This window comes from Apteryx mantelli, chromosome 5 (assembly GCF_036417845.1).
Source record: "Apteryx mantelli isolate bAptMan1 chromosome 5, bAptMan1.hap1, whole genome shotgun sequence".
Lineage (NCBI taxonomy): Eukaryota > Metazoa > Chordata > Aves > Apterygiformes > Apterygidae > Apteryx > Apteryx mantelli.
Window position 1 is genome coordinate 4,249,688 of NC_089982.1, and position 22,988 is coordinate 4,272,675.

The 22,988-nt window shown below is 49.1% G+C and overlaps 3 protein-coding genes across 12 annotated transcripts in view; all 3 read right to left on the reverse strand.

Moving 5' to 3' along the window:
* Positions 1 to 6,121: 6,121 nt before the first annotated feature.
* Positions 6,122 to 10,615, reverse strand: LOC106484343 (sulfotransferase 1B1-like). 8 transcript variants are annotated; one of them, XM_067297331.1, is made up of 8 exons: positions 10,503 to 10,615; positions 9,394 to 9,581; positions 9,086 to 9,211; positions 8,897 to 8,994; positions 8,686 to 8,812; positions 8,472 to 8,566; positions 8,218 to 8,398; positions 6,122 to 8,140 (listed from the first exon to the last, which is right to left on the reverse strand). In XM_067297331.1, the coding sequence occupies exons 2-8, from the start codon at positions 9,539 to 9,541 to the stop codon at positions 8,028 to 8,030; spliced, it is 888 nt and encodes a 295-aa protein (XP_067153432.1). In that variant the 5' UTR covers positions 9,542 to 9,581; positions 10,503 to 10,615; the 3' UTR covers positions 6,122 to 8,027. The 8 variants fall into 8 exon arrangements, with proteins under 8 accessions (XP_067153432.1, XP_067153430.1, XP_067153429.1 ...); XM_067297329.1 differs by having other exon boundaries at positions 9,394 to 9,638; XM_067297328.1 differs by having other exon boundaries at positions 9,394 to 9,642.
* Positions 10,616 to 12,664: 2,049 nt separating this feature from the next.
* LOC106484344 (sulfotransferase 1 family member D1-like) lies at positions 12,665 to 15,048 on the reverse strand. The gene is given in 9 exon segments (XM_067296984.1): positions 12,665 to 12,774; positions 12,884 to 13,067; positions 13,181 to 13,200; positions 13,203 to 13,256; positions 13,331 to 13,457; positions 13,541 to 13,629; positions 13,696 to 13,821; positions 13,915 to 14,016; positions 14,937 to 15,048. Coding segments are annotated over 9 exon segments (924 nt in total).
* The window catches only part of SLC20A2 (solute carrier family 20 member 2), a 58,930-nt gene continuing 50,602 nt past the window's right edge, over positions 14,661 to 22,988 (reverse strand). For 2 of the 3 annotated variants that reach the window (XM_067297333.1, XM_067297334.1), the window contains exons 10-11: positions 22,580 to 22,664; positions 14,661 to 16,381 (exon numbers count right to left, since the gene is read on the reverse strand). In XM_067297333.1, coding sequence (XP_067153434.1) covers positions 16,217 to 16,381; positions 22,580 to 22,664 — 250 coding nt within the window. In that variant the 3' untranslated portion in view covers positions 14,661 to 16,216. The remainder of the gene's footprint in view (positions 16,382 to 22,579; positions 22,665 to 22,988) is intronic. The other variant, XM_067297335.1, reaches the window with a different exon arrangement.

Sequence of the window (22,988 nt, forward strand, 5' to 3'; positions counted from 1 at the left end):
CACAGCCTCAGCCCTGGGTTTAATGAAAAGTGAAGCATTCGAGACCAGGATGGTGACGCCGTGCCCACGACGGATCAGCTCCTGTATAACTATCTTGATGTTTAGCCAGTGGCTGGCTTCCGTTGGCCAGACCAACACGTTCCCGCAGAAGGCCATCCCTACAAAAGCCACCAGAAAAGCTAGCAGTTGGAGATATTTCTTTGAGCCGGGGGGTTTTGTGGCCATGGCAGCGTTAAGGGTTAGACAGCCTGGGAGCTTTCTCTTCCAGCCAGGAGCGCTCAATCTCTGCGTTGCATGTGATGGTGCTTTACTAGCACCCTCAGCAAAGGCAGGTCTTTGCCGCCACCCAAGTGAGACCTTTTAAAGCCACAGCAGAGTAACGGACCTGGAAGACCTTCAGTCTCTGGACTGAAAAGACAGAAAAGGATACTTGATGGAGGACCTTGGTGCAAAGAGGGACCCCTGTGACAGAACTAGCAGCGGCAAACGATACCATAGGTATCATTAAGCCTCCTCCATCCTTCTGTAGCTGTGTGGACCTGCCAGTACATGCTGTTGGTAAATAATGTGAGTTACCGGCAGTTGTGCTCCAGCCCTGGCTGAGAACCACCCCCTCTCTGGGCTTCAGCATTAATTCAAGTTGGTGCATCTTCACCATGGCAGAAGCAGCAAGGGAGACCCCCTAAATGCAAGCCCTGGTACCTAAATAATTCATCTGCCTTGCTACAGAATCACAGAATCACAGAATTGCTGAGGTTGGAAGGGACCTCTGGCAATCATCTAGTCCAACCCCCCTGCTCAAGCAGGGTCACCTAGAGCACATTGCACAGGATTGCATCCAGGCGGGTTTTGAATATCTCCAGAGAAGGAGACTCCACAACCTCTCTGGGCAACCTGTTCCAGTGCTCTGTCACCCTCACAGTGAAAAAGTATTTCCTCATCTTCAGATGGAATTGTCTGTGTTTCAGTTTGTGCCCATTGCCTCGCGTTGACTAACAGTGCCAGACAGGCCAGAGAAGGAGAGGCCACAGGGTACATTTAAGTGCCTGACACTAGCATGCAGACTCGGAAATACCATACTTTTTCAGGGTCAGATTTTGTTAGAAGTGTTGATGTTTTCCATGCTGAGAGAGGGAAGCATGTCTTCCATCTCGGTGATAATAATGCCAATATATAACAATAACAGTAATGTATACTTTGCTCTGATACGTGAAAGGTGGTTTCCACCTGCTCCTGCACAGCTGAATGTGGGGAGCTTGTTGCTACTGTCTGGGGTGCATCAACACCAACTTTGTGGGGCTGTAGGCTGGGTTCAGGTGTCCAAACACACATGTGGGGCCCAACCAGCCCCCAGGGGCTACCTGAGGGGGCACAGGGCTTCCTGCACGTCCTGGAGGGGATCTGCCAACCCCGCCAGGGTGTCTCAGCCACAAATGGCATTTGATGTCTCTCTGCAGGCAAGCTGACCTGTGCCCTGACTCCCTGGCCTCTGCTGAGTGATTTTTATCGTACTACGCCACGTCTTCTGGGATGGCTCTTGTCTGAAAATTCGCTGCTTGAATGTAAGTCGTTATGTCCTGAAATAACCAGCTCAGGAGGTCATAACCGCCAGCAATCAAAACGAGACCGCTCTAAAACCCACACATAAAACGGTGCAATCAATTCAACACATTATGGGGGACAAATGCCATGCAGAAAAAAGCTCTTACCTAGTGGAGCTTTCTGGGATGTGAAAACGTCATGCTCTGGATAATAAGGTGCAATTTGCTATGCCGGGTTGCTCCTGTCCATTGCTGCTCGCCTAATGCACCTCGGCAGCTCTGGTGAGGTTCAGCACCAGGCAGAAGGCACTTAAATAAGTTCCACCCTGAATAGGGCTTTTCAGTGCAGAGAAAGTAATACAATATGGGCTGATCACAATGGGGCATATATTCGGGGATTATTCCTTGCTTTGTTATGCTCCAGTAACTTAATAGTCAAGATTATCTTTCCTGTGCTAGGGAATATTATAACATTATTACAGAGCCAGATTCTCAGAAGGACTTTGCATCCAGTAGCTACCACTCAGGAATGCAGTGTCTGACTGCTAAGTGGTTAAAAACATTTCTTTCACTCCTGTTAGGATCCTAGCTAGGAAAACAGGATCTTTAAAAAATTGGATGTTAAATAATAGACTTGCTTACAAACTATCCACAGAAACCAATACAATCTTGTGGTTCAAGCACAGAGTTTTTCAAAAGTCCATATATTGACCTTGCTGGTAAATGCTGGGTGTGTGGCCCTCGATTCTGGAAATCAAGACACAGTTTTAAAGACGTAGAAATGCAGGAACCTATAGATAGGCCTCCATGTTTTTAAAATTCTGCCCATAATATTCAACTTGGCTCTTTCTAAACTTTCAGAATTTGGGGCAATTATATCCCCAGTATATCAACAGCAATGAGGCCTTAATGCTATTAGTTTCTGTATGATCTCTCCACAGACCTTTGCATTTAGTTTCATATCTTTTTTTCAGGTTATTTGAGCTTACTTGGGAAAGTCCTATAGGAAACTTCAGGAAAGCTCTTCTGACAAGTATCAAAAGGCCGTGTCACATTGGCTAGGGCAGGTGGGAACTTTGCTATAGGATTGCATTGGTACAGCTCATGATGTTTCCCTGCAAGGGCAAGCCTAGGGAGATTTAGAGTTGCTGGTTCCTCTGAATTTCTTAGGGTTTTGTTTCTAATCCATCATTACCTAATTACTCTGTAGAAAACAAGAGCTCTTACTAGTGGAACTGGAGCGTTATATTCTACTTATCTCTATGGCTAGCTAATAAAGATGATACTCAGGTTACTCTTAATGCAAAAAGAAGATAAACATTTTGAGAGGATTAAGGGGCAAAATCCAACAAACAAGAGTAAAGCAGGGCTGAGCACTGCAGATGATGTTAAGTGGCTGTATTTCATATGTGTAGCATTACTAAGAATTGCTATGGAAATGGATACAACCTCCAACTTTAACGATTACAGGTTCTTTGAGGGTAAGGCTAGTTATGCAAAAGTTAAGGAATACAGACTAGTGTTTGCCACATGTGGATATCATCACCATTTCACTGAATGAGGACTACAGTGTGCATGACACCTCTATATTATTTCCATAATACTCCAGTGACAACCAGCACCTCAAAAGTTCAGCACCAGGGTAGGAAACAGAGGCTTTTGCCCCAAGGCACGCAAAACAGCTCTGCAGTTTTCCTTTCAGTTATTTCAGGAAAGCCACTTCTGGACTGAAGGTTAACATGAAATTCTGAGTTGTAAAAGACTATCATTTTTGTTGGGGAAACTGTCCAGATGGTGAAACCTGGAGTGTATAATAAGATTGGTTCATCCCCAAGTACAGACAGAAGTGGCAGTGGAAGGAGAAATGTTTGCAGAGGCGCATGTACTCATGTCCAGTAAAACACCTACTTCCTCATTATCCCTAAGGGTGATAGAAAAATGCCAGCACAGGTTAACACGCTGGCATCCCTGTCATAACCCCACCTACTCAGCAAATTTATGTCTTGATATCTCAGCCTTCTGCACTCCGACTCTAGGACAAAAATGCTGCAGCTTCCATTTATAATATTTCACTTGTTTTTATTGATTCAGTTTAAGATTTAATGGATTCTTTTTATTGCCATTCTGATGCTGCAGGGACACCTTGACACAGGCACTGGGGTGGCTCGCATGGGGGCTTTTACCACTCTGCAAGGGAAAAAAAAAAAATCAAAATGAGAAAGGCTTCAGGGCAAGGTTTGTTTCCCTTCCCAAGGCCAGGCCTTTCGCTGCATCGGTTTGGCTCACCAACCACTTATTTTAGCAGGTTAGTTTGCTGTTGGGCCCGGCTGTTGAATTAGCCCACGGAGGAGTCGGCAAGGACTAGGCTGTCTTGGGGCAGGGGTCCCCCGCGTGACTGGGAGCGCAGAACTGGGGAACAAGCTCCCTCCGCCCCCAATGCCAAGCACTAATTTATTCTTCTGTTGCAAAGTATTCATAAGTAGTGATTTATTCATATATAAGCCCCATAAGGGAATTAATGCTAAAATGGGTTTTCTGCTAAATTTTGACTGAATCCACCAATTGTACATAAGCCTTATCTTCCTGCTAGCTTTCTGGTCAAAAAAATCAGAAGCAAAGCAAAGCTCAGCTCTGTCAGGGGGAAATAACAGCAGAAATAACTTTTTCTACTTACTTCTGGCATGCAGCATGCTCAAGGCCCTAAGCCACCCAGGTATCTTGCAGAGGCAAAGTTTTGCTGTTTGACACTGGCAGTTTTGGGTACGAAGTTTGTATCTGGGCCTCGGTACCTAAACGGAACGCCCGCCATTTATTCCCCGGAGGTATATCAATATGTGAAGTTTGCACCTCGGCCTCAGCATGGGTGGTCCGAGATGGCTTCCTCGCTGGTGTTGCCTGTGACGCCTCTTTTTCTTGTATTTCAGCATGCATGGAGGGCACAGACAGCTTTTCCTCTGCTGAGACACATTGAGGCTCCATCTGGGACGCAGAGAGAGGCACCTTACTCTGTGGTAATTCGGGCATGGAGGATTGTTTCTGCACATCTGTCTGAGAGGCACATGGAGGCACCTCCTCTGCTCCTGGAAAATCCAGTCTGGAGGTTTGTACTTGAGCCTCAACCTGTAATTGCGAGGAGCGCCGTTTCTTCCCCAGAGGTATTTCAGCATGAGAAGTTTGTGTCTTGGCGTCTGTTAGCTCTGGAGGCGTGGGCATGATTTCTGCGGGGGCTGCTGTGTCCTGTGCCTCTGGTGTTTCCGGGCAGGAGGAGCCCAAATGAGCCTTGCTGTGTGAAGGAGAAGGAAGAATATCCTCTGCTTCCGATGTCGTCAGTACCTCGGCCTCCACATACGAAGGAAGATCACCTTCCTCTTCTGTGACTGCGAGTGCTGAGGTTTGCACCTGAGCCACCGCTAGTGAGAGCGCAGGAGGTGTCTTCTTCAGTTTGGGACTGGAAGTTTGCACCTGGGCGTCCATGCATAGCGGTGAGGAACTGCCCGCCTCCAGGGTTTCCACGCACGCTGCTTGCACCTTGGCGTCAACAAGCAACAGGAATATAGTCTCCGCTTTCATATCAAACGATTCAAGATGCTGGTCTTACAAGTATGTTTACGAGGGAGCTTCATCCTGCTCAAATTTGTTAGATTGTGCTTTTAAGCACACAATTACTTCTGAGCTACCTCCTCCGGCCTCATTATAATTGAATCCTTGCTTCTTTCCCAGAGGCTTAGCAGCCTACGTCTATGCAAAACCTTTGGTGCACAACATTTTGGCCTCCCCTAGCTGGTTATGTTGCAGCTCTTCAACTAGGATCAGGAAAGTGCAAACAGCCCCCAGGGATCACTTTGAGCCCAGGGACAAAAAGATATTAAAAAAAAAAAAAAAAAAAAAAAAAAACAGTTCTTATTGACACTGGAGAGCAAAAGGGGGTTTTGACGCATGCTGTATGCCCCTTTACATTTTACTGGAGCCATATCTGTATTATAAAGTTGCCAGAGGTGTCATTAAAGTGTCATCTAAACAGACCACAGATGCAGCAGAAACATGACCGAATCTACATGTGCATCCACACAAACACAACACATCTAAGGAACAAAGCGGGGGGGTTTAGAAAGCCTGGCTTTAAACCAAAGCAGCAACAAATAATAGACATATAAGAAACATAGTGGAAGGAAGAAAGTGCCTGGAACAAATTACATAGAAACAACTAGTTCGCATCAGTGGAGAACAGTGTCCGACAGGAACAGTGGGGGGAAATTCCTGCAGAAACACATCATGATACTGATATAACTTGGACAGAGCGACCGGACATGGAGCAGCCGTGTCCAGCCCAGGAGCTCCTTTTCTGTGGGGCATCTATTCCATGTGAAAGGAGATGTGACTGAAGCTACCTGAAGTTCAGGTCTCTCTGTTCATGTCTGTAATTACCTGTCTTATTTCATCTGGCTCCTCTTTAGGCACTTCTGGCTCAGCTTTGTTTATATTGATACTGCAACATAAGAAGGGACAGAGGTTCAGAGCCTGCTGCGTAGTTGTCAACAACGTAATAAATTAGCGTGACTAAGAAATACACAAAAAATGCATTATAAAACACAGAGAAGCTTTTAATATCAGAGAGAGAAGCAAAAAACATTTGTAATTATTTTATTATGACTTACAATAAAACTCCTTCCCTGGATTTTGCCCAGCCCCATCTCTTACACCCGAATCAGGGCCATGAGGACTCCACAGCCAAAAAGTCATCCTGGAGGAGAGCGATACTGCACTTGTCCTGTGGTGACGAGCATCTGCAGGTCTGACCCGTGTTAATGACGCTAGTAGTTGCTGTTGATGCTGGTTCCTGCTCCAGCTCGCCTCCGTTAATGGAGCACAAAGTCAAATATGCTTTTTTTCCCCCCCTTTTAGATGTATTGTGTGGACTTCTGTTAATCTTGCAAAGCCAAATCCAGGAATGTGTTCAGGCACCACAAGGCCCACTGATACCAATATGGGGACTCGGAGTCGATGGGAATTACAGTATGAGCCAAGTACCTTTTGCAGAGCATTCCCCTCAAGAAGGCAGACCTCCCTGTGAACTTAGTCAAATTTTCAACCTCTTGGACTATTTCATCCACCTTTGAGAAAGAAGTTGCATCCTCGGGGACACTTTGTGCCTACAAGTAATGAATATTTCCTCCAAGTCACTGGCAAGTTACTTTCTGGCGCAGGTATCAAACAAAAGAGAGCAGAGAAAGGCAGGTGAGGCTAGCAAACGACCATCAGACTCGCAGCTTCCTTCCAGCTTTCTTAAGCAGTTGCAACATTAAGAAAATAGCTATTTTTAAAGAACCTGGATTTATCAAGCTTATTTCCCTACACACACACACGTGGCTATGTTTATATGCTGCGTCATTGCCTGGTGTCATTTATCCACATTTTTTTGGACGCACTGCTTTGGAAATTCCCTGATACAGGTCAAGGGGACTGAGCAAACCTCTGCGGCTGGACAGACCTCACCTTTGGACGCTTGGGCAGGAGAGGGCTTCCCTTGAAGGGAAACCAGGCGTACCTTATGGAAGACTCAGTCGCAGGGCGACTGGCACAGCAAAAGCCAAGTTTCCAGGTCCCTGGGAGCAGAACAGCACAAGAGCGATCAGTAAATCCTCCTTTTGCTGTTGGCTTTATTCCTCCCTCAGGGAACAGCTGGCCCCCAGCCCTTCCCCGGGGCAGCCAGGCAGCCCATCCCTGTCCCCAGGACTGCGGTTCCCCTCGGAGAAACCAGCGCCACCAGTGCAGGGAAGGGTCTCTATCCCCGCCGGCGCGCCCCTGGCCCCTCACCTCCCCTCTCCCCCATGGCCCCGGCAGCTGGGGGGAGTGCGTGGCCATAACCGTGCTGTGTACCATTCCCCCCCACACCCTGGCCCCAAAGTGTGACCTCAGCGGGGGCTTTTCTGATGCCCACTGATGCGATGCCGAGGTAAGAGGGGAGCTTGCAGAGAGACGCCTGCTGGGGCCGCAAACCGCCTTTATTTGTTGCGCGCTGGAAGTTTCACCGCGCCGGCGCGTGTTTGGGGGCTCACAGACCAAGGGGCCCCCCAAGCACTCGCCACAGGTGGGACTTGGGGCTCCTGGCTTAATCGGAAATACACGCCTGGTATCTGAAAAGCTGGTGTTACTTCTTCAAAATGGCCTTTGCACAGGCCATCGCCCAGACACGTCCGGGGAGGTGGACACGCAGCAAGTGCAATATTAACTGCAGGAGACTCCGCCAGGTTTCTAGCACTGGAGTAACCTTTACACAGGCAGGAGGTTTCCTTGGGCAATCAGTGACCATGCAGGCAGCAAACTCCATTTTCGCAAAACCGCCTCTTGCATGAGAAAATTAGAGATGCAACCGGGTGCTGGGGCAGTGCTAATGCCAAGAGGCGATATTGGGGGGGGGGGGGGGGGGCAGAAAAAGGGGCCAAGGGGCTCCGGCGGTGGCTGTGCGGCGCATGGCAGCCACCATCCTCAGAGCTCAGTGCGAAAGTGCAGGTCGGTCCCTGCCATCTTCCAGGCGTAATCCTCATCAAAGCGCTCGCTCTGGGCCACGGTGAAGTGGTTCTTCCAGTCGCCGGCGATACCTGGGGCCAGGCGAGACGGGGGTGAGTGGGGCCACGACGGCAGGGGGGACTGCACAGGGGGGCCAGGGGCCACTCACCTTTGCGCATGAAGGGGGAGACATGGTGGTCCATGAGGCCAGCAGGCACCATGCTGTAGTTGGTGGTGGGGTTGTCCCGCATGGCCTCAAAGGAGGTGTGGCGGGCAACAGCGTCCAGTGCCACCGGTGGCAGCTCCCGCTGCAGGAACCGCGCCACCTTCCCAATCTCCCGCCGCGGGTCCTGCCAGGAATGACGCAGACGTTCAGCCCTGGCCCCTGCACCGCCAACATCCCCGTCCCCCCCAAGACCTCACCTCCTTCATATCCTCGTAGAAGAGGTAGAGGATGGGGTGCTCCTTCCTCCGCTCCCAGTAGCCCTTCACGTGGTCATGCCAGGAGCCGTAGGCCACTGCATGGTGGGGCGGGGCCGGGGGTGTGTCATGGGGGGACACAGCATCACCCCGGCACCCCACACCGCCATGTACGTCCCCCTGGGGCTGCATGCGTGGGTGCTGCCCCCAGACCCACCTCTGCCCGCCATAAATTCCTCCAGGTACTCGGCCCAGGTGCCGGGGTGCGGGTGCAGCTTGTTCATCAGGTCAAAGTGGTAGAAGGAGACAGCCACATCCTTGGCATTACGGGCCACATAGACCACCTGCGGAGGGGGTGCATTTGCAACCTGGCCTACGCAAGTTCCCTGCAGGGCTCTGCTCTGCTCCCCGCACCAGCGGCCGGTTACCTTGCAGCGGTTTTCCCAGAAGGACTTGGGCAGGAGGTGGGCTGGGATGTGGGTCTTGATGATGCGCGGGGATGGCATCGCTGCCAGCTGCTCTGTGCCTGGAAAGGAGGTTTCCACCGGCATGCTCCTGCTGCGAGCTGTCCCCGCATGCCACCCCTGCTGGCCCCGTGCCACCCCTGGCCCTGCTACCTGCCGGCATCCCGGGGGCAGCGAACTCCAGCATGGGCACCCGGCTGGTGATGGCATCCTGCTTGCACTTCTCAGGGTCGCCGCCTTTCAGGATCATGTCCACGATCTCGCTCACCCAGGTGGTGCCTGGCGAGGAGAGGCCGGACCTCCAGCTGGCTCAGTTCCCGAGTGGGATCCCCCTCCCAGCTCCCGCTGCCTTTTTGGCATCCCACCCGCCCTGTGCCCATGCCCAGCCCACCAGGGTGGCTCTGGGCCAATGCCTCCCTTGGGGGAGCCCCTTTCTGGTGCCCCCGCGGGAGGGAGCTCACCAGATTTGGGGAAGGTGGCCACCACGATGTCCTCGGGGCGGCTCTGGAAGGCGTCGACCCGCTCCCAGTTGCAGGCGAAGGCGTAGACCATGGGGAGGCCGTGGACTGTGTGCCAGGGCTGCCGCAGGAGGGCATCCGCTGAGGCCATCCTGCCAGAGCCAGGAAGGGCGTCGGGGGCCAGCCGGCTCCTTGCAGAGTTGGGTTGGTGGTGAGAAGCAGCTGGGAGCAGGGATCAGTCTCCCTCTCTGGCTTTCGGGGTGATAGGAGGAAAGCTTTGGGGAAGGGAGGGCTGCTGCTTTGCAAAAGGGCAGGTCCCTCCAATAGCTGTTGCTTCAGACGTGACTCACTCCTTTACAAGCAGCTAAATTAAACTCACAGGGATCTTAAACCTGGGCTGCTGGGGCACCCTCACGTGGCTGGGAAGCAGCACGAGTGGGCAGCCCTGACCCCATACCTTTCTTCACCTGCCCTTGGACTTCAGCTGAGGCACCCTGCCTCTTTTCCACCTGGTCCTCTATTGCTCCTATTACACCTCCCTCACAAGCAGAGATCAGGCAAAACATCTAGGCTTTAAATGTACTAGAGGTGTCTTCTAAAGCCAGAGCAACTCTGCTGGCAGGGTGGTCAGGTTTTAGCCCCAAAAGCCCCACATATTGCTGCGCACTCCAAGTGCACATCTGTATTTCCGGAAGTGATTTCTGCCCGGCACTTGAGCTCTCGGAAAAATGGAGTTTGCAACTACTGCCTGCAAAGGGAGTGCTGCAGAGTAGCGCGAAAGCCTGGTGGCAGGGAGGCATCCTGCTTAAACGGGTTTAAATACCACAGACAAAGGAAAAGGGGAAAGGCAGGCATCCCAGAGAGGGGGCCAAACCCACCTGAAATGGTGGCTGCCAAATCGCTGCGCCGGGCAGCCCGGCTTCGGCTTGAAGCACTGAAAAGGAGCAGTTTTCCGCCTTGCCTGGGGACAGCGACTGCACTCGAGTCACCGAGCCGGCTTTGTGGGCAGTCAATCAGTAACCAGCTCGCCTTCCCGCACCGCCGGCATCCCCCCGGCTGGGGGAGGCTGGCTGGGACCCCCACGATGCCCACGGCTCAGGCCTCCCCTTTACCTGTCTCTGGCGCGAGTGGTCTTGCCGGGGGGGCAGGAGGGAAAAGCTCAGCGCGGAGTGGGGAAAAGGGGGTTTATTCTTCCCCCCACCAAAACACCCCGGCTCCGCATGGAAAATGGAGGCGTGGGGAGGTGCCTGAGGATGCCGGAGGCCCGGGGACCTCCTCCGGGAAGGGAGTCGGAGCAACCCGGACCCGGCAGTACGAAGGGAGGAGCGCGGGCAGAGAACGAACCGGCGGCGGGGGGTCGCAGAGGCTCCCAGCCCCATGCCTGTGATGAGTTGGGCAGTACTCAGTGCCCACCCTCTGCAAAACCCGGGCTTACACTGCTGACCAGGGGCGGGGGGGGGGGGACACACACGTCTCCGCACTGGGGCCGCTAGTGGGACACTGGGGGTTGGCGGGGCCCATGGGCCAACCCCCAGCACACTGGTCGGTGCGGGGCCAAAGTTCAGGCGCCGCAGGGCTGCAAAATGCCGCTGCAGCAGATACTGCGTTACTGGGGAAAGGGTTTAAAGGCGGCGGTGATTAAAATTCTCCTTCTTATCTCCCTTCAGCGGGAAAATAAGCTGAGTAGTAAACAAGCAGGAGAGGAAAAATAGGAGCTGGGCGTGGAGAATGGCTTGCGCATTTGCCTGCCCCAAATTGCTCCTCATTTAAAGGGTCTCTGCCACTTGGGGCAAGGGGAAATCAGAATAGCGTCTGTTTTTTTCCTGGAATTTCTCCACCTCACTCCCTGTCCATCAGCATTGAGGAGCAGGGGGACTTCACAGACTGTCCCCAGCTCCTTCCTGGAGCTGATGTGTCTTTTCTCCTCCTGCACATGCTGAGCTGAAGAAAAACACAGGTGTTTGGGGTCCCCCCCCCATTCACTTAGCACCTGTTTTCACAGCTGCACCTGGAAAATTCCCGATAAAAATAATTGCAGCGTACAAGCAGCTTGCGCGCAGCAGTGGTGGGATCTGGGCTCATGGAGGCAGCTTGCTGGGACAAGCGTTCCCAGAGGCACTCGGGGTTTGGCAGCTCACGGAGGACCAGGCTACATAGGCAAACCCTGTGCCGGGCTTTTTGGGAAGAGCCCCCTTTTGGGGAAATAAAGCGATATGCCAGAGCTCGACCCCGCCAGGGTCCGGGACTCGGCTTTGCGGGGGGGGGGGGGATGCTTGCAAGATCTCACCCAGCCATGAAGTAGCAATGAAAATTTCTCTCTGCCCGGAGACCTTGGGGCAGACCCCCCCACACACACACACTGCCTGCTTTGTAAAAGGATTTGCAGCAATCCAGGGGCATAAAAGCACCGGTGCGTGCGGGAGGTGCGGGGACAGCAAGGTCACTGGTACCTCATGGCCACTTCGGGTTTTTTTCCACTGATTGCCAGGTCTCTGCTCCCTCTGGCACCACTGTTTGCTTTGTAGGTGAGGTTTCAGGGCCTGAGAGTGATATTTTCCGTAGGAAAATTTTGCCCTGCAAGCATTTCCTAGCTCCTGCAGGCTCCTTAGCAATTTCTTGTGGCAGCAAGCCATGCTCAGGGTCAGGCTGAGCATCACTGCAAGCTCCATAAGGACAGAGCCTTTGGATATTAAACGCATGCAGTTTTATGCTGCTGGGAGACCCAGGACTCTGTATTTGCTCTTTGCCTTTGCTGTAAATGTAATAAAAAAAGGAAGGGGCCAGGTACCCAGAGCAGGACAGCCACCACTGCTTGCTTGCACAACCATGCCTTTTACTAAAACGTACCCGGCAAAGGGGTTTTATTGGCAGATGGGGGAGCTGGCGAAGCCAGTCCTTCCACTTGTTGCTTTAACCTTTAGCCGCAGATCAAAGCTCACCCTCCCCACCACCATCACACTTTATTGCCAGAAGGGAAAACAAATCACTGGCGATTCTCAAGGCTGCACAAAATTTCATGATACAGTGAGGCCGGACCCAGATTTCGCCTGCAAGGATGGCTCTCGAAGAAGCTCACAATCCATTCCCAGCATGGTGAGGGGCATGCAACCCCACCTCCACTTCTGAAAACCAGAGCAGAACCCCCCCTGGCAATGTGGTGGGGGGAAACCCTGACCCTCCTCTCCACGGAGAGGCACCTGCGAAACACAGCAGTGGCAACTTGCGCACCTGCCACACCATGCCAGGCCGTGCCGCTGGTGTTCACAGCATCCCCTCATATCTCCATGCGGAAGCAGAGGTCGGAGCCTTCCATCTGCTCCTTGTAGCACTTGTCAAAGCGCTCTTTCTGGGCCACCGTGAAATGGTTTTTCCAGTCCCCAGTGAACCCTGGAGGAGGGCGAGAAAATCAAGCAGACATTGCCCCAGGGCAATCTGCAGCAGCAATTTAATGCTGTGGGGGGCTGTGGGAAGGTCTGCTCATGGCATGGCTGCCCCCCTTTCCACAGGAAGGACGACAGGCTGTGGTCCATCACCCAGCTTGGCAGGGTCTCATAGTTGGCGGTAGGGTTTTTCCTCATCTCCTGGAAGGAGATGTGGTGGACGATCTTCGCCACCTTGCCCTCAGCCACCTCCTTGCCCAGGAACTGGGCGATCTTCTGCACCTCATGCTGGGGGTTCTGTGGAGGCAGGCGCCCAGGCAGGCACGCAAGCTGGCCCCAAGGGGACGGGGGGGGGCAGCATGGTGCCCCCAGCCTTCCCCCCCTGGCCCCGCCACCCTCCTCACCCTCACCTGCTTCATGTCCTCAGCTTCTCCTTCCTCTTCTCCCACCAGTCTTTCACATGGGCATACCAGGACCCGTAGGCCACTGCAGGCCAATGGCCACCTTGTGCAGTTAGGAAGTCCTGGGGGGGCAGGATTTGTCCCCAGTTTGACTCCCACCTTTCCCAGCCCTGAAGTTCTGCAGAAACTCCTCCATCATGCTGGGGTCGAGGTGCATCTTTGCCATCTGGTAAAAGTAGTAGTAGGAGACAGCCACATCCTTGGGGTTGCGGGAGACGCAGATCACCTGGGGGGGCAGGTGATGTTGGTCGGGGGGTGGCAGGGCTGGGGATCCCCCCGTGGGGCGCCCTGGTCCGCAGCAGCACCCACCTGGTCCTGGAAGGAGACGAGGAGCAGCTGGACAGGGAGGTGGGTCTTCACCAGACGCAGTGAAGGCATCTCGGCCAGCAGCTCGATGCCTAGGGAGCGAGAGGGTTAGCAGGGCAACGTTGTGGCAACGATGACGATGTTGCCACAGGACCCACCGTTTGGCATATCGGGGGCCTTCATGTCCAGGAAGGGCACCCGGTTGAAGATGGCATCCCACTTGCATTTCTCCATGTCGTCGTCGTGGTAGATCATGTCCAAGATCTTGCTGAGCCACATGGTGTCTGCAGCGCGGCGGGAGGGTTTCATGGCCATCGGCAGGCACCCTGTGCCTGCCACCTTCCCGCCCCATCTCTGCGCCAGCCATGGCCACTCACCGGATTTGGGGTAGGTGCAGATGAGCAGGTCATTGGGCCGGGCTTGGAAAGCCTCCACTTGGGGCCAGCCCTTGATGAACCACTTGTAGATGGAGATCCCCTCTACAAGTATGACGCCACTCTGCCAGGAGTGTCCGTGCACCTCTGCCCACCCCCTTTTTTTCAGTTATGGTTAACAAGCCTGCACCCACCCCTGGGTCTTAAATTGTCTTCACGTGCTCACGAGCTGGTTGTGTCACTCAGTCGCTGGCCACCCGTCCTACCCAGTTGCTACCACTATTTATATAACTGGGCTAGGGTTTCAGATCACTTGCAAACCAAGAGCCAACGGTGTCATGAACAGCGTGATGTTTAGGGGTCCCTGAAAGGCAGGGGGTTTCCCAGATCCCTGGCAGAAAGCAGCCCGAGCCAGAGGGTGCCCGGGATGGCTGCATGGACGGGAGGCACCCAGGCACCCTCTGACCTTGCACGCTCGCCACAGAAATGGAGCTGCTAGAGCAGGCGGGAGCGATGCCAGCCCCGCAGCAGAAATAAATGGGGGGGGGTGTTAGCGCCGCACAGAGCTCCGGTTCAGCATCTTGGCCTAACTCCAACCCTGGACCCAAGTGGATGGAGAACAAAAAGTAGTGAGGGCCAAGTAGCAGGATTTAGCTGCCCATAGCGGGGAAGCTCTTTGCTTTGCGCCCTTTCCCGTTACAGGTGACGTGGATGAGCAACGCTTGAAGAATCCAAGAGGCAAACAGTGATAGGGGCTGTTTATCATTTTATTATAAATTTAGTATGAATGACCAATGGAAAAGTCACAATGGTGTACCAAGAACGTTTATCAAAATTTTAGCAGCATTTAAACAGTAATAGATTCCCAACCTCATCTGGCCACCCCTTTGCCCTTGCCTCCTCCCCAAGAAACAGTAACCTTAACCCAAATGTGCTTTCCAAAGCTGTGCAGGGGATGTAGCTGGCCGTTTCCCATATGGGTCACCCGAGCTGCTGGGAAAAATCTCATCCTAAATGCTGGTTACCATGCGATCCCCATTCATACAGGGCCAGAGTCTTGTCCCCTAGTGATGGTGGACAGCAGCGCGTGGGTGGCCTGGTCAGGGCACAGGATGGGACTTGCCTGGGGGACACCATCCCAGCTTCAGGCATTTATTTGCATCCTCACTGTAACTCAAGTCAGCTCATGCAGCGTTCAGCACGCATTTCCGCATCGATACCATCAATCACGCAAAACTAGCACCTGCTTTCTACCTGCTGTTATTCCTCAGTGTTTGTGCATGGCTATGACATAGACCCTACAATCCCACTCATTTACCTGAGATCGTGTGGTTGTGACGTGCTAGATAAAAAAGAGGAGACTGATGGTCTGTTCTTACACTGAAACCGATAGTGAGACAACTGGAAGCAAAGCCTTGTAAGGGGAAGGTAGAAGGTGAGCAGTGAGATACTTCAAACCACAAAATGAAGCCAGTATACTATAGTCAAACGTGGACAGTAGTGTTATGCCTACTAGGTAACAAGAACGAGTAGAAGTAACTCTTTTTTTGTGTGCCTTTTTTTTTTTTTTTAGTTACATTAAGACATGAACAGTACTCTCCCAGCTTTGCTGGTGGTAGTTTAGTGAAAACAACTTTAAATTAGAGGTGGGGAAACACAACACACGCCCACACGTGTAGACAACAACATAATATTGGCAAGCTATTCCCCTGCTTCTTTGGTACTTCCTAAACTTTCTTATCCAAAATATATAAGGGAAATGCACCATTTAAAAGTTACTGTTTGTAAGTATTTACAAAGCCATAACCATTACGCTATGATACACAAAGTTCAATATGATATGAACAAAGTTATTTTATGAAAAGCACTTCTGCACATTTTTTGTTCCAGTATCTTAATAGCTTTAAAAAAATTCATGTGTTATGCAGTCCTGTACCTCGCTTCTTCTTATATCAAATGGACAAGAAACATTTCCTAATCCATACTCTTCTTCAAAAGATTTAAAAATTGCCACCAAAATGATACACTATGTACAAATCTTACTAAATATTAAATTCTAAGCAATTATTTTCACCCCACTGATAATATAACTTAGGTATTGTTACCTACTATATGCATATATATTTCTTTAATATATAAGAAATGGCACCACATCACCATGTCACCAATATGACACATTGTTATGTACAGTAGATAAGAAGTTAGATATGGAAGATGAATCCTTTCCAACTGGTTCTTTCCCGGGAACGCTTCTCCCCTCCGTAGTAGCTTGGCCGTTTCCCCTTTTCCCAGAGAAAGAGGCTCTTCAGACATAAGGCAGAATACCGTACATCAGCAGCGCCATCACTCCCGCACTGAACAAGCCAGCAACTGGGACAGTCACAAACCAGGCCAGGAAGATGTTGCGGAAGAGACGCCAGTCGACAGCTTTCTTGGAACGTATCCAGCCAACGGCCACCACAGAGCCCACCTTGGGAGCGTGGGGAGAAAGTAAAAGACAAGGCGTAAGATGCACATCCGAACACACATCAAACTCCCACGGCCAAACCAATGCCAGTCAGCTGATACCCAGCAGTGGTACCAGAAACTAAAATAAAGCAGCCTCCGATGGGGATGGCTGTTTGCTGGCAGTGTGGCAGGAGATCAGCACTTCCAGGTTGCTTTCATCTCTCTGTCAAAGTTTTAATGTTTAAATGTCCTACAAGGCATGCAAACTACCTGGACCTCCCCTCCAGGAGAAGTCTAGCTTCAGGAGGGGAACGGATAAACCACCAAAATATCCTTGGAAGGAATTGCTAGCATGGCAGCTGGGTGGATCTACGTCCTTGGCTGGGTCCTGAGTACCAAGGCTGAGTGGAGGCCTGCCTGGGGGATTATGGCAGGATGATAATCCAGTAACAGGGAGTTAATGTTCCTGAAGATTCGCTTTTCATCCAGCTATTGTCGTGGCCTTTTGAAGACAAAACACATTGCGGCAAGGGCAACGCTACAACCTAACTACCTTTTCTCCCTTCCAATGAATTTTCAGTTAATGACCTCAGGTAAACCCAGCATATTACTTTTTAAGAAAGAAATGGATGAGAAAAACTTTTCCAGAAAAAAACAAAATGCAAAAAGCATATGGTAAAAATTTCAAAAACACTGCGTTTCCTTTCTACCCTGAGAGTAGCATTCTGTGCCATTAGCCCCCCCCCCCAAAAAAAAAAACCCTATGTGTAAATCACTGCAACTCTAACCAAGCATGTGCTAGAGTAGCAATAAATGCAGAAAGAACGCACTGTTTTGAAGGAGGTGAAAATCCACAGGCTCCAAGATACAGCGGGGCTTGTGCTCCTCTCCTGCAGCCTGAAATGCCATCCCTGCCTCCTCTTTCATGATCATTTTCTTAATTAGAGTATCAGTCCCTGCCTATAGATTAGAAGACGCCACGTGGGGAGCCAGGGAAATGATAAATGCCCGGAGAACAGGAAACCAGAACCAGTGAGCAGGCTGGGATAGGACAGGGATATGTAATCCTCATATTTTGTTAACACCTATTTAACTTTTAACTACTGCGTAACATTTCTTTTAAGAAAAAGGAGTTCTTTGTTGAAGACTCTGTTGCTCTTGGTGAATAAGGCCTTCAAAAGTTCCTGCAACAGAACAAGGGAAAACTAAACTTGATATTATTCTAAGGCTGAAAAGGCCTTCAAGAAAGGCTGAAACACCTGTACAGAGCAACAAAACCAATGCTTTGAAGGTCAACTTCAAAACTATGTCAAAGGACTAGCATGAAATTACCTGAAACACTGTGTTTTGCAGGAGGCATGAAATCTGAGGGAATAAAACTAAGGGCTTTTTTTGTCTCAAAAACCATGAGGTTGCTACACTTGATCAAAGAAGGAAATCTGTTAGATAATATTTAATCTACATAAACCTTGAATAGACAGTACGCTAAGCTGGGCGTAGCAGGTGAAGTGTTATGCCTGGCTGTATATGGTTTGCAGGTATCCAGAGAAGCGATAAATTGCCCGGCTAAGAGGAACCCCACATTTCTGAGTATCTCAAAGTGTTAATCACAGGGAACGAAGTTTGGTTCTTCAGCAGCTCATTTGCCAGATGCTGCTTTATGTTTTGCATGCTTTTAGCATCAGTCTGCTGCACTGCAGCAAGGAGTACTGCTTACTGCTCACGACTGCAGTCTACAGGAGATAACCACTCTTGAGTCCTTCCTGAAATTTAAAAGGTATCAGCAATGACGGCATTGGTAAACTGTTTCAAGCGTTATTAAAGTTTAGTTTATTAATAATGATTTTGATGGACTAAAGGTTAGGAGAGTAGCTAAAACTTCAGTGTAGGAAAACTAAAGCCATCCGTAGCCTTTCAGATGAGATCTACTTTGAGATTGGTCTGAAACCGGTGCAGTTTGCCTTCAGTATGCTCTGCTTAGCCATGGAGTTACAGAAATGCTCTTGGCTCTCTGGCTCCCGTGCAATAGTATATCATAACAATACACAGAATGTTATAATTCCATAATAGCAACACAGATAATATTTACAAAACCCCAAAGTAATAATAACAGCAAAACAGAGCTGACAGTATGACCTCAGCAAAGCCATTTTTGCACCGGAAAACATTTAACTCCTGCACTCTAATTTGCTTACTATGTGAACGCATTAAATCTACCTGTTACAGCTTAGGAATGCCTGTTTATTTCTAGATCTCACATACTAGAATAAATAACAGATACTACACGTAAGGTTCAGTACCGATCATTTGTCTACCTGGGAAGCTGTTACGTGGAAAGGCAAGGTCTGAATTCACAGCACGCCAGCTTTTCAGTGCTACATCCCGAGCGAGGCCAAATGCATGCAGTAAGAGCAAAGTAGTTTTGCTGCTCTTCAAAAACGAAGTAAATTACCTTGCATTAAGGCACTGTTAGAGCTGTATTCAGATTCATACATTTCTTTCAAGGCCCAAAAGGCTACTTTGAGATTGGTCTCCATTTTAGCTGCTGGGCTGTAGATTCAGCACAGGCATACTGGGCAGTAACTACCTCATGTAGACAAAAGCCTCCGATTTGGGACGAAATGCAATTCCTGAGCTGAAAGGGCTTGAAGAATATTTCTCAGAAGCGAATGCTTTTCTCCCTGATACAAGTGCTGCTTTCCTCACCATAACTATCCAGTCCTTTAAAAATATACCCATTTAAAAGAAATAAAAGAGCATTTCTCTCTGTAATTTGGATAATCTGTCTTCCTCTTTGTACCTGGCCTTGACCACTGTACAGAATTTACCACCAGTTCAAATCTCCTTTTATGAGAGTTCAATGGAATTTTACATCTTGGAAGCAGCAACACAGGCAAAGTTCCCACACTGGAACCACCTAACAGCCCTTAGAGAAAGGTCTGTATGGATAAATTTCACCCTGCAGAACCTTTTCTATACTGTTTTAAACTAGTTTTAAGACCAGTCTGAGACATCTTGGTCACCTACGCTGTCCTTTCCCCAAATCTCTGTGGATGTGACCCAGACATGTTCCTGGGACATACATGTGACACCTTTAATTCTACAGTCATGTCTCAGAAATTTAGAAACTCCCCATCTGCTAAAGCAAAAGGAGCTGATAGTTCAAAGACCAGAATTACTTTTTTCTTTGCAGTATAAATCCTATTTTAAAAAAAAAAGTCACCCGACAAACTTGAAACACATGATTAGTATCCAGGACATTTGGGTTGCACAATCTGTCTCTAAAGAAATTAAGGGACAGCCTTTCTTTCTGTTAAAAACAGCACAAAGAATGGGATTATTGTTTCGTGGTTCAGGCTGCTCCTTCTTTGTCATCAGTTGATCTAGCTGTTGTGTATTCAGTTGATTGACACTCCTTCAGCAGGGCCCCTACTTTAGCAAATGTTATTTTGTGATAAAGCAAATCAAAGGGAAAGAGTTCTTCCCACTCCCTGATGTTAGAGGCTTAGGACTAGACTCACCTCAAACCCATTTACTTTTTGATTTTGGTGGCAAAATAATTTTTCTGCTGATAGAAAAGCACTCTGTCTCAATGGCAACTGCTCCTCTGATGTGCCTGTGCCAAACGAAGCAGTGAAACAGTATGGAAGAGCTGGCAATGCTTTTTAAGAGAGGCATTTTACTGTGGAGCAAATGATTTACAGAATTTGTTTTATTCCTTTACTGGACTCTTGAACAAAACGACGAATACAGCTTTTACAAGTGTTTGTCTTACCCTTCATCAGCCTGTTGGGATCCTTCAACTCAAGATCTTATTTTGCTGAAACATAGAGTCTAGGAAAATAATGTGACATCCTGGAACAGTCTAATCCTATCGTGAAGTGGATCTTCCCATTAGGAATGATCCATCTAATTATATGCAGCAACCTATAGGTAGCAGATGCAGACTAACTGCATTAACTGCTTTTATGAAAGTATTATTTAAGAGAATTATTTTGCTCTGCAGTTGGAAAAGACCAAGCCTTTAACTGTGTTGAGTCAATGAATGCATTTTAATGCAGCCCTCTCAGTAGCTTATGGCTTCCAAGTAATTTTTGATTCAAAGTCAGTATATTTGTCTGCACCAAAGTAAATTTTATCTTTGATGATGGGTGACTAGAAGTGCTTCAGCCACGCAACTCAGATAAATCAAAGCTATATTATTCTCCCTGGCAAATACTTCAGTATACATTTGTTTTACAGTCAGCCTCAAGAGAGGGGTTTTAGGGCTAGAATTTTGAAAAGTGGCTCACGTTGTTATTTTTTAAGTTTTGATTCATAGGAACCAGAGTTAGGCCAACATCAGGACATCTGAACAGCCTTTCAGAATAGCTCAGTCCTGGCTACTGCTCAAAGAACTTTAAAGCAGAAGAAAGAAATGGTTTTGCAAAAGAGGAGCTTTCTGAAGAAGTGGTTTCCATTCGAAAAGGCCAATTCAACAAACTCTGGGCATTTTGCAGGATGTGTGGATTTCATTGATGCTTTCACTGGAAATCAGGTCAATGTCACGGGCAAGTCCGTGGCCTCTTGCCAGCCTGCCCGCCGCACGCGAGAGCGGTAAGCCCCGAAAACCTGCCTGCTCCAGTCCCAGCCCCAGCTGGAGCTGCAACGGGTCCAAGGCCCCCCTGGTGCAACGGCAAATCCTACTGGCTATGGTGCCCTGAGGGCTTTGCGGTACATCCCAAAGCAGAGGGCCTGGCAGCTCTGGGACCCTGGTTTCAGAGGGGCTGCCCCTCGCCTGCCCAAGGGGGAGGCATACAGACAGCTCTGAGTGCCGAGGGGCTTGGGGGTCCCCCAAGACTCGGTTTTGCTTAGGAAAAAAACACTTTTTTTTTTCAATTCTTTTTCAGAAGTTTGGCGTGCTTTTTTGCTGATGCAGAACAGAGCATATTTGGGGAAGCAGAGGAAGGAAGGGGTTTTTGATTCGGGAGCTTCCTGGGGAACAGAATTCCAAATTCCCACTACATTCGTCTAGCAACGTAAATGTTCAAATGTGCCACACTGCCTACAAGCAATGTAAATGTTTTCTCATGTTATGACAGTCCATCAGATGACACAGTCAAATCCTGCACATTACCCAGCTTGTCTGTACTACAAACCGGGCTTTTTTGTTTTAAAAAATAAACCGTTTTTAAAGAACTAAGTAATTATAGGAACCAGATTCAGTATTATAGTGCACAAAAGTGAGGATAATTTTTTTTTTTTAAAAAAAGACAGTAAATATTAGCTTAGACATGTAACAATATTTTTCATAGAGGTGACTCGAAAATACATGTAATTGGGATCAAACACATTTATATTATTTTAATAAGAAGTCTATATTAGTTCAGTATGATCAAGTAAGGATCAAAGACATTCCAGACTTTTGTGCAATTGCTTTTAACCCTGACTTTGCCTCACTGCACTTCCTTTAAGTACACTCCGCGTTATTTTGTAATCGCAGCCTGCGTGGTGCATCGCATAGTGAAGGCAATCTGCAACAATCAGTATTGCTCATGTTTGGTTATAGGTTGTCCTAGTGATGCGATTTACTGGTATGATCACTGCAAACTCGAATACCTTGCAATGGGTGGAGCTTATTGGAATACCCACATTTGAGGCTACAAGTACCGTTAGCGCACACATTACTTCAATGCAAAATCCACTGTGAAGAAATAAAAAAAAGACAGATGGAAAACCTGTAGTAAAAGAGTTATATGCAGGAAATCCCACGCCATGCACTTATCAAGAAAGTGAAGTATAAATGATGAATGCTGCGCAGCCTCTGAACAGGGGAGAAATGCTACACAGCCAGGTTCAAATGGCACCTTCAGAGGAAACCGGCTTCTTCATTTCCATATGCCCTTGTAATTGTTTGCTATCAAATTGAGTTCAGGTTTTTGTAAGCGATGTTTTTCTTTAACCACAGCCATGGTGTTCACGCTCTGGTGGCTGCCGTGCTTGATTGCAACAACCTTACTGTGACAACCTCAATGTACTTTTTGAAGCCTGATCTTTAAAATGCTGCTGGCACGACTGAGACACAATTATGCACCTCCACATAAATGTTCTCAGTGAGCGGCTCTTCTCCCCTCACCGGGTTTCCCTGGCTGAAACATGCCATTATCAGCTGATCTGAGCAGCACAATTTAAGATGAACAGTCCAGACTGCCTTGGCTGCAGTCACTCGGCAAAGGCATACCTTGCAGTGTGTAGTACTGACTGGAAGTCCAACATTGGAAGCTACCACAACTGTGAACGCCGAAGCCAACTCAATAGTGAATCCACTGCAGGAAGCATAAGAAAACACTTCACAATCACTCTTTGCATCAGCTCGGACTGATACCATGCAGTGCGCTGAAGTCTTACCCGTTTCTTCTTCAACTCATTATCTCCAACTGATTTTGTCACAGAAATAAGTTAAGAGAGCAAGGAACTGCCGAATAACGGAAACAGTACCCGCGAGTCATCTGCAGTGAACCGGCTGCGTGGCTCATTGCGTCGGGAACTTTTACTACTCTACACTGCAGTGAATCATGCCTAATTAGTAATTTGGTTAAGCAGCAGCAGAGGTCTAGTATGCATTAAAGACAGAAGTAACTGTAATAAAT